At 49.3% G+C, this 15,236-nt stretch overlaps 5 protein-coding genes across 5 annotated transcripts; 3 read left to right on the top strand and 2 right to left on the bottom strand.

The window, feature by feature from the left end:
* The first annotated feature begins 306 nt into the window (after positions 1–306).
* Positions 307–2,318, top strand: BDV27DRAFT_133093 (uncharacterized protein). The gene is made up of 2 exons (XM_032068010.1): positions 307–759; positions 859–2,318. Exons 1-2 carry the CDS (start codon positions 700–702, stop codon positions 1,861–1,863), a joined length of 1,065 nt encoding a protein of 354 aa, XP_031924466.1. The 5' UTR covers positions 307–699; the 3' UTR covers positions 1,864–2,318.
* A 324-nt stretch (positions 2,319–2,642) lies between these two features.
* Positions 2,643–4,510, bottom strand: BDV27DRAFT_133094 (putative DNA ligase I). Its single transcript, XM_032068011.1, has one exon. It carries the CDS (start codon positions 4,498–4,500, stop codon positions 2,794–2,796), a length of 1,707 nt encoding a protein of 568 aa, XP_031924467.1. The 5' UTR covers positions 4,501–4,510; the 3' UTR covers positions 2,643–2,793.
* Positions 4,511–4,536: 26 nt separating this feature from the next.
* Positions 4,537–5,383, top strand: BDV27DRAFT_133095 (uncharacterized protein). The gene has a single exon (XM_032068012.1). The coding sequence runs from the start codon at positions 4,953–4,955 to the stop codon at positions 5,199–5,201; it is 249 nt and encodes an 82-aa protein (XP_031924468.1). The 5' UTR covers positions 4,537–4,952; the 3' UTR covers positions 5,202–5,383.
* On the top strand, positions 5,365–8,303 carry BDV27DRAFT_28763 (RINT-1 family protein). The gene is made up of 5 exons (XM_032076230.1): positions 5,365–5,668; positions 5,738–5,985; positions 6,043–6,348; positions 6,400–6,541; positions 6,595–8,303. The coding sequence occupies exons 1-5, from the start codon at positions 5,519–5,521 to the stop codon at positions 8,206–8,208; spliced, it is 2,460 nt and encodes an 819-aa protein (XP_031924469.1). The 5' UTR covers positions 5,365–5,518; the 3' UTR covers positions 8,209–8,303.
* Positions 8,304–8,508: 205 nt separating this feature from the next.
* BDV27DRAFT_147854 (uncharacterized protein) lies at positions 8,509–15,225 on the bottom strand (the record flags this gene model as incomplete). The annotated part of the gene is made up of 6 exons (XM_032070819.1): positions 8,509–10,168; positions 10,268–10,329; positions 11,094–13,190; positions 13,486–14,475; positions 14,509–14,809; positions 14,924–15,225. The coding sequence occupies 6 exons, from the start codon at positions 15,223–15,225 to the stop codon at positions 8,509–8,511; spliced, it is 5,412 nt and encodes a 1,803-aa protein (XP_031924470.1).
* Positions 15,226–15,236: the final 11 nt, after the last annotated feature.

Consider the following 15,236-nt stretch of genomic DNA (forward strand, 5'->3'; position numbering starts at 1 on the left):
AAAAGGGCGAAGGTAAGGGGAGAGATGAGCTACCTACTACTATTAGAAGATTTGTGTATGTATGTACCTCCTAAGTACCTCCCAAGTATAAGGTACTATTGAAACACCTACATATATTCAAACAAAATACATCCATGGAGCACAGAATGTACTTACCGATTTAGTAGTGGAAGGACAAGGTGACCTACCGGGAGCGATTGGATGTTTTTGGGGCATTGGCACGTAGCAGGGACAAATTGTGACCTTCAAGATCCACACCCACTTCGGCCCTTCTTCACAGGGCAACCAACATCTCAACCTCAAAAAGGGAGCCCCATCTAATTTTTCCCCTCCTCGATATGGAATTTTGGAATTTTTGGAATTTTTTCTCTCTTTTCACTTACTCCTTCCATGCTAAATTGCGGCTAATCTGAGATCCATTTTTCCCCAGAGTTCCTGCTTTCTTAGTCTCACTCAGCTAAAGCGATCTAAGCCCAAACTTCCGCTCTCCAATTGGGTTGGCTTCTATTTTCACTTTCGTTATTCGTTCTTCTCCCTTCATCCCTCTCCACCTTCCAGCCGCCCTTCACTTCCTCTGTGACTTCACAAGCCTCTTCTTCACTAAAGCTCCCGGACCTTGCATTGACCGACGACGGATTCATGCTCACGGCCATTTTTGTTTCCATCCAGTGAATCGTTTTCTTGCTGTTCACAGAACTAATGGCTCTCCCTCAGCCTTCCAAATCAGAGAAGACGATCCGCCAAATTGACATCGCCCAGGTATGTCGACTCTCCTTCGTTCAACGAACATTGTACCATACCCTCCCCGGCTTGTGTGGCTTGGAAAAAATTTGTCTGACTCATTGCTTTGGCATTTAGGTATCCCTTAGCCTTCAAGATCGGTTGGGTCTTGCCAAGGTCAAGTACCAGAATGGTCGTCTTCAGGGCCTGGACCAGAATGGTGGCCGGAACAGCCTGTCAGGAAGCGACAAACCGTCCGACTCCTCTTCCGATGTCTCCCACAGTCGATGCGAGACCCCAATGACCTCTCCCCCCTTACGGACCTCGATGTACTCGAAGGAACTACCCCGGTCGTCTCGCAATAGACATGCTGTGACCTTCGATTCCAGAGTGATGCAGCCGATGCTGTCCGCCAGCCGAAAGCGTCTCCGGTCGGATTCAATCGCAGACCACTCTGCTAAAATCCCCCGATCGTCATGGAAAAGCTCTTATCAGCTGCCCGAATCATCCCCAGGCTTCAACCGTCACCTCTTGAATCGCCATCTCCCCTTTGTCAGTGAGACGGCTACAATTCCCGAGCTCTCCTCTCCGGCATACCATCATCAGTCGGATGATGACAATGATCCGGACCTCCCAATCCATAGCTTCCAAAATGTGAGCTCCATGGTGAGCTCCTCACCTCCTCGAACTCCGCCGCCAAAGCATGCTCGGTTATCTAGAAATGATCGGACCGCACGGCATGAAGATGGTGCGGATCTGCTGCTGTATTTGGCCAACTCCCCTACTCCAGCCAGTGTCGCCGCGAAGGCTCATGGTCGGGAGTTCCCCCCATCCACCCCGCCAAGTCAGCATGCTGTTCTGCCTTCATTGACTCCAACACCTGGAGGTGGTGGCGTCTTCCCAAATTTCAGTACTCCAAACCAGCAATTCAATTTCGCTGATTTTGTCAATGTGACACCTAGTCCAGCCCAACCTGCCTGGGGTGGTCGCACGCCTGGAGGTCCTGCTAAGACCCCGCTAACAACCAGGGACAGAAGAAGGTCCCACTTGGAGAACTTGTTGCCTCCCGGTGCCGATAGCCCCAAGACGAGAGCCAAGCAAGCAGGTGTTGTTCTGCAGCTTGGTGGAGAGCTGCGGCCTTAAAACCATCGTCCCTGGTCAAAAGAGCCTTTTTCTGCTTGTTTATGCTTTTCACGACTACTTATGACTCATGTAGCACAGCTTGTGATTATCTCATGTTCGGTCAATGTCTTGATCGTCGGTCTTCACTTTATCCTTCTTCGTTTCACCTTCTTCCTCTTCCACTTTTCAAGTTCCTTACGGCTCCAAACCCCGTGTCGACTGCTACCGAATCATGCATTGCTGCCCATACATACCCTTTCTTATGTCTCGTTCAACCTGTTCTGCTAGCAAATCTTTTATGTATTCGCCTACTCACCCCTTTCAATTAATTGTCGAACGCTCTTTACCATTTCTTGGTTATTATTAGTGATTACTGGGTGAAACCCATGTCCGGTACCTTACTACAAATTTTCTGTCTAAATTTTTGTTGTATATACATTTGACATGTCAATAATCAATAGCTTAATTGATTTCAACCCGCATCGAATCCGTAGGTTTGGTAATAAAAACCCGAAGATCACCCCACTCTGAAAATCGCACCACACACAAAATTAAGGAAAACAACACGCGACAGCCGACGCGTCAAACTCAGATCCCGTGGCTATTTCGCGTTCCACCCATCCCACACTAGGATTAGCTCCATGCATGTGATCGACGCCATTCTATATCGGGATTAGCCAAGACTCAGACGTACCACTACTTTACCCTCACGTGATAATATTCAATGGATGAAGTATATGCTTAAAGGTGCTGACATGTCCATTATAGACTAGGTGGCCGATTCCATCTAGTAATGTTACCTGGATACCAGTGCGGATGGTGTTTTCATTATATAATATGCTCCTCAGCCAAAATAGAATTATTATAGCAACATGTTGTGCCGAATACATTGCCCGTTTCCGGGTGATCCAACCGGTACATTTTCAGATACATTGCTGAATCGCGTCGCATTCATTCCTCCTGCCAACCTAACCCAGCATCTGGAGCAGAGGGTCCTGATTCTTCTTTCTGGGAACGTTCGAATTGCTTCCTCCACAGCAAGGCTAGGTAATCCGACGTGGTAGCTTCATCAATGGACTTGTCCTCCCGGACGCGAAGAAACCGGGGAAACCGAAGACTAAGACCTCGCTCATCGCTCACCAGTCCGATGGCAGCCGTGTAAGTCGGGCTGAGCGTGATATCTGCAAAGGCCATCTCCCATACCTCTTGCGGCTCGAACCAAACGTCCGGCTCGCCGTAGTATTCGACGTAGCTGGGCCGTGAGATCACGTTGGCGCTGCCTTCTGTGTATTTATCTTTGTTGGCCTGGTAGAACTTGTCCGTGAAGCCAGACATGCATTTTGTGACGGCTTCGAGGCTGCCGGTCTCGGGATTCCGTACGGCTAACAGGATGGGTGACCACCATTTGGCCTTTCGGCCTTGTCCGTGCCAGCCCCCTACGGGGATCAGGTCGAGGGTTTCGGATGAGGTGCTGTAGTCCTTTTTGACTTTGAGCCATGATTCGAGTCGTTTGTCTGGTTCGTATGTGGAAAGTAAGGCCTTTCGGCGGCCTCCTTTCGTGTTTGGGTTTGACTCCGGTTTGTCTATGTCGTTGTTTGGGGTCTCCAATGGTTCCAGGTTATTTGACTTCGACGCATTGTCGAGCACCTTGACCATGATGCCTTCGCATTTGGTATCTGTTGCACTTTTGAAAAATTCAAGAACGGCCTCGGAATCGGCAGATGTGGCATCAATACTCTTCACCCATGTGAACCGGTTGGGGATTTCCACAAATAAGCTTCGTATAAGCTCTCTACGTTCGCGGAAAGATCGATCCAACAGAGGGGTTCCGTTCAGATACATCAGGTCGAACGAAAAGAGACAAACATTAATCTTGATAGTCCCTATATCAACGTTCTTTTTGGCGCGATTAGTCAAAACCTGAAAGGCTTGGAGTTCTCCCGTTCCCTGGTCAACAGCGACTACTTCACCCTCAAGTATGAAGCTCGACACGCTCTCGCCTCTAATCTGAGGAACCAGAGACACCAGGTCCGGGTATTTCTCTGTCATGTTTTCAAGATGACGGGAGAATATGGATACTTTGCCAGCCTCATCACAGTGCACCTGGGCACGCTGCCCGTCATATTTGTATTCGCAGGTAAAATCCCGTCCTTGTAGTTTCGTCAGCATTTCAGAGAGGTCCCGAGTGATGCTGCCTAACATCGGCCTCAACGGTATATGAAGTTGCAGGCCACATCGTACAAGGAGTTCTTCCGTGACCCCTATCTCGAGTAAACAGGGAATTAGGTCATTGTAATCAGGGTGTCTAGCATATGATGCCTTGACAATCTCTTCTGCATTGTTGTAAACCGCAGCAAGGTCTTCCTTCTTGAGACGAGCCAACTCTTGTTGGGAACGGATAGCAAAATCGGCGCCATCCGGCTTAGAGTACAGAAAAGCGCGTGCGAGTGCGATGAGCATGGTAGTCTTCACAGCTCCTATTCGCAAGTTTTGGACGAGAGTCCTCACAATATACCGGCTCTCTTCCGCGCCCCTAGTATCTTGTAACAGTTTCTCGACGATTCTCTGTTTATTTTCCTGGCTCCCTGTGCCCTTGCTGATGGCGATCTTTTGCAGTGACTGATATACTCCTTTGACCGTCAATGGCCTGGGCTTCATTAGAGTGAAGCTCTGTCTCTTTTTAGCTTCGAACGCCACATCGCCAGCGTCTCCAAGTTTATCATAGAGCGATTTGAGTCCTTGGCTATTGAGTCCATAGATCTTCTTCAATGCCTTGGAAATCGAAGATCCACCGAGTCCTAGCTCCAACTCATCGTACGGTGGAGAGATTGAGTTGGTTGCTAGCCATACTGCGGGGAGGACACTCGAAGGGTCGGTTTCAATGAGCACCCGCAGGAAGTTGACAAGTGTGTCTACAATTTTAATGCGACTTGTCGTGGCATTGGCAAGTACAAAGGCTCTGGTTAAGAGGGCATATGAAGCATCGCCACCTGTGGCAGCCCAGTGCCCTTTTAACTCCTCTGCATATTTCGTCGAGTCGAACGTTAAGGGACTCTGATCAAAAGGCACTGCAAGAGAAACGGTATCTTCTGTGCCGGTAGAAGACTGCAATGATAGTGTATTTCTCTTCTGTGTCTTGTTTGGCGTCTGTTCATCTTCGTCTTTGGCGTTCGACGGCGTCGAGATGGGCTCACCAGTTGGTGTCTCAGTTTCTGAAGCCGGGGCAGCATCTTGCTGATTCCATTCTTCTTGGAGCTTGCGGGCCAGAGCTTCATCGGACAGGGTTTGATCTGTATCTTCAGACACCGTTGACGGAGTCTGCTCCGCCTTATCAGCTTGCTTGGCTGCTTGGCCTTTGAAGAATGACGCTATGCTTCGATTGCGTTGGGGGGATGAGACTGGGACATCTCTCTTGCGCTTTTTGGCCGGACTAGACATGTTGTGCTTGAGTTGGACAGTACCCTTGACGTTATGTATATTGTATTCGTCCGAGTAATGGGCGCCATGGTGGCCAATTCGTTGACAGAAACAGGTGATGACGGTCGGCGGAAGCTGAAGCTGGATGGAGCTGAGCTCCGCTTTCCCGCAATTTAATTTAATTCGTCCGGAGGCGGAGTTGTCATTTAATTGTTAGCGACACCTTACATTTCATTCCCCTCTCCAACACTACCTGACAATGGCGAATCCAACATCCGCGCTGTCGCCGCATGAACGAACAAGGGTCGAAGATTATCTGAACGACAAAATTCAGGTGTCAGCTGATTTCGAAAGCCTTGACACGTTGCTGTCTAGTCTTCGCTCCCAGCATGAGCTCCAACGAAAGCAGGTATTGTTATCTTACTATGTCCATCAATGGACAACCTAATTATAACATCATCTGATGCTCTTGATATAGTTAGCAGAAGCACAGGAAGCACTATCGAAAGCGACCAAAGCCTCTAGCGACCATGCCGAAGCCACTCGAAAGCGTGCCGAGGCGTTCAATGAGCGACAGGTGGATATCGATAGGCGGTTGAAAGTTCTCACCGGGTCGGATGCGAGTGACGAAGCGGCAAAGCGATTTGAAGCGAGTATAGAAAAGCTGCGTAGGCTGGAGCTGTCAAAGGGATATGTGTCCCTGCTTAAGGAAGCGGAGGAATTGAGGTATTTGAAGCAGTGATCCCGTCGGAACAGAGCACGGATCGCTAAGAGGATACACAGCAAGGATGCCTTAAAAAGCATACAGTCTTCACCCAAATCGGCCATCAAACCATACACCCGGCTAAGGACCATCGTCCAATCCTTGAAAGAAGCCCAGCCTGCAGCAGAAGGGGCTGCCCCTCACCTGGTCGACTATGTCGGAAAGCTAGCATCTGCATTGAGAGATCATATGAAAACCGACTTCACTAAGCGGCTACAGGGAACATTGGAGGAGATGAAGTGGCCGTCGAAGGATCTGTATCTTCCGGATAATCTACGAGCACAGTGGAGAGAATATGTGGAATTACTCCTCGACCTTCAGACACCGTACGTATCAACCACTGTTTTATATTTAGTGCGCTAACATATTTATGCCAGTGAACTTCACATCCGTGACATTTCGAGAGAGAAGTCCGTCAAGCCTCCGATCTTGCTACCGCTGGAAGTGATGGTACATCCACTGGAGCTTCGCTTCAAATACCACTTCAGCGGGGACAGGCCAACAAATCGGCTTGACAAGGTAAGGATTGTCATCTAATAGATATTGGAATACTGTTCTAACTGGGCTTCCAGCCGGAGTATTTCCTTGCTCATGTGACAGACTTAATTAACAATTTCGGCGGGTTTTTTGCTTCGTCTTTGCAGCCTATCTTTGACGAAAAGGCAGAGACTGTCGGATCTGATTTAAAGTGGAATTTCTACAACGCCTCGCATGCCTACATTACGGCCCTTTTGCCGGTTCTGAGACATAAGATAACCACATATTTGCCCCAAATCTCAAGCCATCCGCAGTTGCTGAGTCACTTTGTCCACGAATTGATGAATTTCGACAACGAAATACGCGAATCATGGAATTACCTACCGGACCCTTATACTGACGATAGTTGGAAGGGCGTGACATGGGAGGTACTAACCGAACAAGGGTGGTTTGAGCGTTGGCTTCAGGTTGAGAAAGATTTTGCACTGGCACGCTATAAGGAAATTGTAGATGAGCCGGATAGCGGTCATATTGATTATGACGGTGTGGATCGCTCAGCGACAAAACCAACTAAAGCTGCGATCCGTGTCAATGATCTTCTTGAGACAATAACTGAGCGTTACCAGCCTCTGTCGTCATTCAGCCAGAAGTTACGCTTTCTTATCGACATCCAGATCACTATATTTGACCAATTCCATGAACGCCTGCATTCTGCGCTGGAAGCCTACCTTGCAATGACGTCAACAATCGGTCGCACAGTGCAAGGGGCCGATGGAACTAGTGTGGAGGGTGTTGCAGGGCTAGAACGGCTCTCCAGGGTATTCGGAAGCGCTGAATATCTTGAGAAGAAAATGGAAGACTGGAGTAACGAAGTATTCTTCGTAGAGCTTTGGTCCGAACTTCAAGAACGGGTCCGGCAGAACAAGGACGGCGGCAAGAACGTAGCTGGCTCGATGTCTGTTGCGGACGTTGCGTCGCGCACATCCCAGGCTGTTGCGAATGGTACCGATCATGGGGAGGCCTCGGAGGGCGCCCTGTTCGATGAAACAGCATCCGCCTATCGTCGCCTGAGGCTCCGGTCCGAATCCGTCATCACCTCGACTTTAACTTCAAACATGCGCACCGCCCTTAAACCTTACTCTCGCGTTTCGACTTGGGCAACCATTTCTGCTAGTTTGGCATCTCCTTTACCTCCGACTTCGGATCTTGCGCCGGCAATGCGTACTCTATCTACCGAGATCTCATTCCTTTCTCGCACCTTGGGCATTGCACCCTTGCGTCGTATCATCCGCCAAGTGCTTCTGTCCATCCAGACCTACATCTGGAATAATGTTCTCACAAGGAATATGTTCTCCGCTGCAGGGGCAACTCAACTGATAAGCGATGTTGAGCATCTCTGCAATGTCATTGACGTGGCCCTTGGACCGGCTGCCCAGGTTGGCAGCTCAGCGAATGTGCTTAGGAAACTTAACGAGGGTCTCACCCTTCTCGGATTGAGTATCAGTGGGTCGAAGGTAGCAGAGGACGGGTCTGCATCGCAGGAAAGCGATCAGCAGGGAACAGCGCCTTTAGGACTGTGGGACGTAGAGAAGAGGTTGTTCAAGGACAACGAAAGCGCAAGGGTCGTCCTTGGTGAATTGAACATCGAAACTCTTTCCGAAGCGGAGGCGAGAAGTGTTCTGGAGAGGCGAGTCGAGATTGGTAGTTGAATTTAGCGACGTTGCATTAGTGAGTGATTGCTGGAACTGACATGCTTCTACTTTAGCTTGCATGAGATATGTAGATATGAATCTAGTGTACCTAATAATTTGAGCCCTGCGGCGTTAATCAATCATTGTAGTATGTACTCTAAAATGAGAAAATCTATGGAAGGGATGCGAAATAGTGCTTTTAGGTAGCCCTGACAACCAAACGTACAAGATCCTGCTGAAAGTGTCCTGCCCGGAGAGACGTTTTCAGCTCGTTACATATAACTTAATCGCTCTGGTTTCGGCTTAAAAAGGGAAAATTCAAGGGTGGTTAACAACTGGACCGTGACCCCTTTCTCCCGGTCTGTTAAAGTTCCTTGGAGCATTCTGCACCTTCATGTTCTCAATTATACCCGGACCAACCTCTTCAATTGCTCGCAGAAGCGCCTCGACGGTCTCCTTTGTAGTCTGCACATTGACTACGCAACGGAAGAACTTCCCATTCCCGACGGCATCCTCATCACCGCTGGGTGGCGCAAAGTCAACCATGAAGCCCTTGTTCACAATCGCATGCGTCACCTGCTCGGTGACCTTGCTGTTCGCTTTGCCGCGCTCGGCTTCGTCCGAGACGATGCCACGAGGATGGAGGAATTGCCCGCCGGGGGCGTAATAGAAGCAAACTTGAAGGCATGGAGGAGGATTCTCACTGACGAGGATGAAGTTCGGGTTCTCGGCGACGAGGGTTGCGAGATGCGCCGCAATGTCGCAGGCAGTGTCGATCTGCTTCTCGTACCCCGCTGTCCCGTAATAAGTCCAGCCGAGGAAGAGCTTGAGGGAATCGGCGCGTCGACCGCACTGGAGGGTCAAATCTGCCAGATCCCATACTTCGGGTGAGTCAACGCCGAGTTCGGACTCGACGGTGCCATTGCAGCCGTTGGCTTCGGGAAGCTCGGTGTCTTCGTTGTGGAACAGGTACCCAGCAGGGAGGGTGTTTGCACGGTGGAAGCGACGCAAATCAGCCGCAAGGAGGAACGAGCAGGTCACCGGCACACCGAGCATTTTGTGAGGGTTGATCGCGATGCTGTCTGCCTTTTCTGCGCCGGCGAGCTTCTGTCGCTGGCGTTTGGAGAAAACAAACGAGCCACCCCAGGAACCGTCAACATGGAACCACAGATTGTATTTCTTGCAGATGGCGGCGATTTCGTCAAACGGGTCGAAAGATCCCATGACAGTTGTTCCCGCTGTCGCATTGACGTAGAACGGGGTACGGTTCTCCTTTAGAGCTTTTCGGACTAGGTTCTCCAGCTCCGCTGGAATCATGCGTCCTTGCGTGTCGATAGGTACAGACCAAACCGAGCTACTCCCGAGTCCTAGCATCTGTGCTGCCTTCTCAATGCTGTAATGGCCATGGGCGCTGGTGAACAGCACAAATCGGTAATCACCGTTCCCGTCTCTTTTCGTGGCAGGGAAAAGATTGTTGCGCGCAATGACAATCGATGTTGTGTTCGAGGCAGAACCACCTTGGACCGATATTCCTCCTGCTCGTGGACCGTTGAGTCCAAAAAGCGAAGCCAGCTGTTTCCCGGTGAACTTCTCAATGACAGTCAACGCAGGCGAGACCTGGTAGACGTGGACGTTTGTGTTCAAGGCGGCCAAGATTAGCTCGGAAGCTACGCCCGGGGCGTTGGTGGATGCATACAGCTTGTCAAGGAAGCCCTGATGCCAGGTGTTGACTGAGTATCTCAAGACCTTCTGCAGGGCCTCGACCAGGCCATCTTGTCCCGTTCCTTGCTCTGGCAGTTCCAATTGAAGAATGCTCTGCAGTTCGTCCGGTTTCTTGTGGTCCACTAACGAAGTACCCGATGGTTTGACGTTGTTATGACTGCCGTTGGTTCCATTGACGCCATTTTCCAATGCCTTCTGGCCTAGGGGATCTTCATCTGCAGACCGGATAAAGGGAATCAAGAGGTCTTCGACCGCACTTAGAAGCTAAAAGAACATATCCATTAGTACTGAGAGCAATTCCTCTCAGAAGCTTGTGGGATTCTCTCCACAAACTAGCAAGCGCATTCTGACTCACACTTTGCACTTCTTCCGCGCGGCGGGACGGGGAGGAAACCGCCATCTATGACTGATTGTAATCTTGGAACAATATATAAGATAAGATAAGAGAGAAAGAACTCAGCTACAGGGAGAAAGGTATATACACCAAATTTGACAATTGCTTGGAAGATCCAAAAAGTCCCGAGGTCATTCATAGAACTTTCGATCCAAGGACCCATTCTGTCACCGGCACCGTTGCGGACCCGCTGGAGAAATGGATGGCGACAGACCCGGAGAGTCTGACATCATGGTTCCCGAGGCCAATAATGGCTCTATAAACTGCCATTGAATTTGGCTCCCTGAGCTAAAAGAGATTCAGAAGCATTTAGGGTCTTCTTTACGATGGTGGGGAAAAGAAAGAATTTCTTATCGTTTCATTTGATTTTACCCCGCACGTGTTTCTCGCTTTCAAGGAGGAAAAGAACAAAAAGGATTAAATACGGTGCCTTGCAAATCAGGCAAATGTTATCGTCAAGCATAGGATCACAATTCTATTCCCATCCAATAGACAAAAATGAGTAGTAAATCTACATTCCGGGCCTTCAGAAGACGTTGTTCTTTGTATCATGATTTCTTTTCTTTTCTTTACCCCAATAAATAAATAAATAAATAAATAAATAAATAAATAAATTTTCTCGGCAATAGTGCCGATCATTTGCGATATTGAATTCACACTAATGCAACCTGTATTGCGTGCTTTTGATATCCACATAACCAATCCCGTGACCCTTATGTACATACATGACTTTTGTTGTAGAAAGTTCGCTATACCCAAATGAACACGATCGAAGTTAGGCAGTTACGCCCTTCTGCGCACCTTTCTTCGCGTCCTCCTCTGCCTTTGCAGCAAACTTAGCCCGTGCGAGTTCGATCCTAGACTTGGGCCTTTCACCGGAGCCGTCGTTGTTATCAATACCTTTGGCTTTCACAGCCCATTCGCCCCGTCGTCGCTTGTAGAGATCCATCGCCCAGTTCCTCCAGACAGCACGGCCGACAAAAGAATCCCGAAGCGCCATTTCATGCTGGGTCAACTCCTGTGCCATTCGCTCCTTGATAAAGAAAATGTCCTTGGTGGCAGGCCAGAGTGCGTCTACCACATGGGATCCGCTGCTATCGAGGGCAAGCTCCTTCAAATGACTGGTGAAGCGTGGGGCAAACTGTCGACGGAATTGTGTGGTAGATGTCGGAACTGTAAGAGCTTGTTGTAGGACGCGAGATGCAGTAGGGTCCTTGGCGATTTTAACGAGTGACTCCGGGGATTGCGCCAACAGACTCGAATAAATAAGCCCGCTTATCGGTCCCGGAGCAGTGAGCATTGTCTGTGCAAGTAGCGAACCATGGAGTTTTTCTCCTGTTAATGATTGGCTTGGAACGATATTGGCTGCCTTCGGTTTCTGCTCTGATTCTTCGGATTCCTCCTGGGTTGTGCTCTCAAGCCGCAAAATTTGTTCCAGTCTCCGAGCAGGGTCTTTATCGTAGGCTTCCTCTAGTGCCCGAGCAAGGGGTGCTGTGTCAACTCCACGGACTAGACACCGCTCAATAAGCACCTTGGGAACGACCATCCTTGACCGCTCAAGAAGACTGGGAACCTGAGGAACAATTCGCTCCAAGGCTTGTTGGAGATCATCCTTTCCGAGTCTCTCCAGCACTCGAAGCACGACATACCCGGCGGTGATATTGCGGGCAAATGAAGTGATTTGGTCGCGGATGAAGTTCTTGTAAAGGCCCTTGAATGCCTTTCCGGGCATACAACGCACAATGGTCTCGAGTAACCGAGATCCAACTGGGTCATAGAGTAATCCGCGCACAAACGTTGTAGTCTCAGAGCCCTCCTCAAAGTTCTCATCCGGAATTAGTCGTCTTGTTATAGAATTGGGATCCTTGGCACTCGATTTTCCGAAATGCGAGAGCTCCAGAGACACTAAGACTTGAAGTACCGGATTACCAACAGGGTGAGTCGCAAGTGCTCTCAAATACGTGTCATCAAGTACAGAGACCATGTCCTTCATAATCTTCTTCAAAGTAGCCTCGAACGCATCCGGTACGTTTCTTTTTTGCGCAGGGGCATCCCCATCCTGCGTCTCTCCCTGGAGTAGACCCAATTTCTCTTTCTTACGGCTTGCAACAACCGAGTCGTTCGCTGAAACGTCCACCGGTTCTCCCGCAAGCACGAGAAGCAAAACTCTGATTGTATGTGACGCAAATCGTTCTGTCAGTAGGTAACCCCAGTTGCCCTCCAATTCCTCAACTACCTTGATGAACATCTCCGCCAATGACAATTCAGGCTCGGGCTCTTCTCCTTCCTCGTCTACATCCATCCTATCGCTTTTCGACTTTGAGGCCTTCTGCGTTATACCGGGTGCCGCATTGATAAAGAGGGTCTCACAGCAATGACTAGCAAACCGATGCTGCACAAGATTCAGGAAGTGACCGATGAATTTGTTAAACAGCCTGTGGATTTGGCGCATATCCGACATCGATATCAGTTTCTCCATAAGCCGTGAGCATCCCTGACTGCAAGCAATTTTCAACTCCTTCCCATCGGCCTCTCTATAGACACTGTCGACGAATATCCTCCGCTCCTCTGCGTCCTGGAATTGGTTCAATTCCAAAACCTCGTTCGCTCGAGAGAAATACTCCTGTTCTTCGGGATCGAGAAGACCATAAAAGGGCATATCACCCGCAGGCGCATCAATTTGATGCTCATCGTAGTTTCCGTCGTAGTTCTCATTGTAATTCTCGTCGAAAGGTATGTAGTCGGCTCCTTGATTGATTTCGTTTGCCTCGTCCGTCGAGGGCTTCAACCGTTTTGACAGCGAATCTTCGGGAGCTTCCTCGCGTTTCCGTTTCGCAGCATCTTTCTCGGCCTTTTCGGCCGCTCGGCGACCTCGTTTTTGGTTCTCACGAGGCATGATATGAGCGGTGGGGGATATTAAGTGGTTAAAAGAGAGAAGTTCTTATCCGGCCATTGGGCTGGAAATTTTTGGGATAAGCGGTGGTCCAAGCGTCTTCTGCTCATCAACTAAGCGTGTGTTTGTCCTGTTTGCCTGTCTTACTTTTCCCTTCTGGGTTAAATGTTTTTCTTGAATCGATTTCATTAGATGTAATAATGTACAGTAGTCGACTATTTAATTTGGTAATGATGGCAGTCACAATACAACAAAGAATCAAAGAGATTATTCAGTCAGATCATACAGAAGAGTAGATTGCAGAGATGTGTCTCCCGCACTCCACGCGCTGCTCCATATTCATTGTGCGGGAGCCAACCTTTCCTTTGTGACGAGGCATGACCTGAAGCCGTGCCTCCTGCTCAGCAAGTTCTCCTTTATCTTCCGGAGGCGCGTTGATATGTGTTGGTTTAGATTGGTTGCTTCTCCTGCCCGTGCCAAGTTGAAAATGCTCGTTCCCTCCCCAAAAGAGCACATCGAAACCAAAATTGGAGGCATCGTTCAAAGAATTGCTAGGTGATGAATCAATATGAGCATCGTTGTTCATTACTGCTGATACGTGCGTCGTCCCCACTGATAGATCGCGAAGGCGAATGGGCGTCAATTTCTTCCTCCGCTCGTCATACTCAAATAAACCACTCAAGGACTTGACCTTGGTAGGAGCGTCTTGCATATGAGTCCATTTTCCATTACCAAGAGCACCCCAAATTCCTCTTCCGCATGTCCAGGTATCAGCCGTAATGCGGTCCAAATCGCGGACAGTGGAAGGGTTTTCACCAGGACCAACAATCCGTTGTGCATCCACAGTAAAAAAGCTGTTAGCACCACCGGCTGCAATTCCAGTTACCTTGGGAAACCAAATATTCCCCTTATAAAGTTTTTTGATGGGCACAGAGGTAGGGGTATCACTAAAAGGTAGTGTGGAGTCAAATGCCATACCCAATTGCCCGAAGGAATTATCTCCAAAAGTAAATAAGCTACCATCCTTGCTTAGAGCCAGGGAATGGTAGTCTCCGGTAGCAATTTGTGTAATCTTAGTGCCCTTGAATGCCTCAATCTCATGACACATGTCGATTGGCCCCTTAGGTCGGGTTGCCCAAGTCAACCCTGGGACCCCAAGCTGTCCGAAAGATGGATAGCTCTCTGTAGAAGAGGCGACAGAGAAGACGCGACCGTGACTCGTCAAAAGAAGGGCATGCTCTAATCCGCCGCGGAGCATAGTGACCTTCTCACCTAGCTTCAAGCTAGGTTGCACCAACCGGTAACTTACTCCAGATTTTGCAGACCAGAAGGGCACCCAGGAGCTTTCTTTAGGTTTTCGGCCGGACTGTTGGTCATCCTTGGCAATTGGAAGAGAGTAAACACTGCCGTCTGATGACAAGGCGAGTATTCGATCGTTTGACATGCAAAGCGAAGTCAAGTTCTTTCCTGTCAAAGTCTTTGTGGGCTTAAAGTCGGACTCTGAATAGCCTTTACCCCACTGAATGAGGTCACCATTTTCAGAGATCGCTGCACCAGACTTGTCAGAAAGCTTAAGGTCTCTTAGCACCTGGCCGTCAAAAAAACGAAGCCTCCGAGGGGCTTTGATAACAGCCTCTTTGGAGTTGGGGTCCACAACACGAGACGAGTTCGTGCCCCATACATATACGCCAGGGCTTTTTAAGCTTCTTTTGTGTTGAACATACTGCGAGTCCAGTTGCTCAGCCGCTCGTGAGAGATCATGAGTCTTCGAGTCTGCCTGACTTCCGGCTTGATTCTTATCGAGTGTCGCATAGGTGTAGACAAGAAAAGCAGCAGCACCTGTTCCCACAAGGCCTAGGGAAGTCTTAAGCCAACGTGAAGAGGACCCAGACTGTTCAGATGCATGAGGGCCATGACTAGCATAACCTCTTCTCCAAGCAATGACGGCAGGCCGAGCACATCGGGGAAGGCGACGTGAGACGGTGACAATGTTTGTCACGGGCTGTCGCGCTCGAGATGTCCACATGATGTGTTGAC

Source organism: Aspergillus caelatus (assembly GCF_009193585.1).
Source record: "Aspergillus caelatus strain CBS 763.97 unplaced genomic scaffold BDV27scaffold_175, whole genome shotgun sequence".
In the NCBI taxonomy this organism is placed as follows: Eukaryota; Fungi; Ascomycota; class Eurotiomycetes; order Eurotiales; family Aspergillaceae; genus Aspergillus; species Aspergillus caelatus.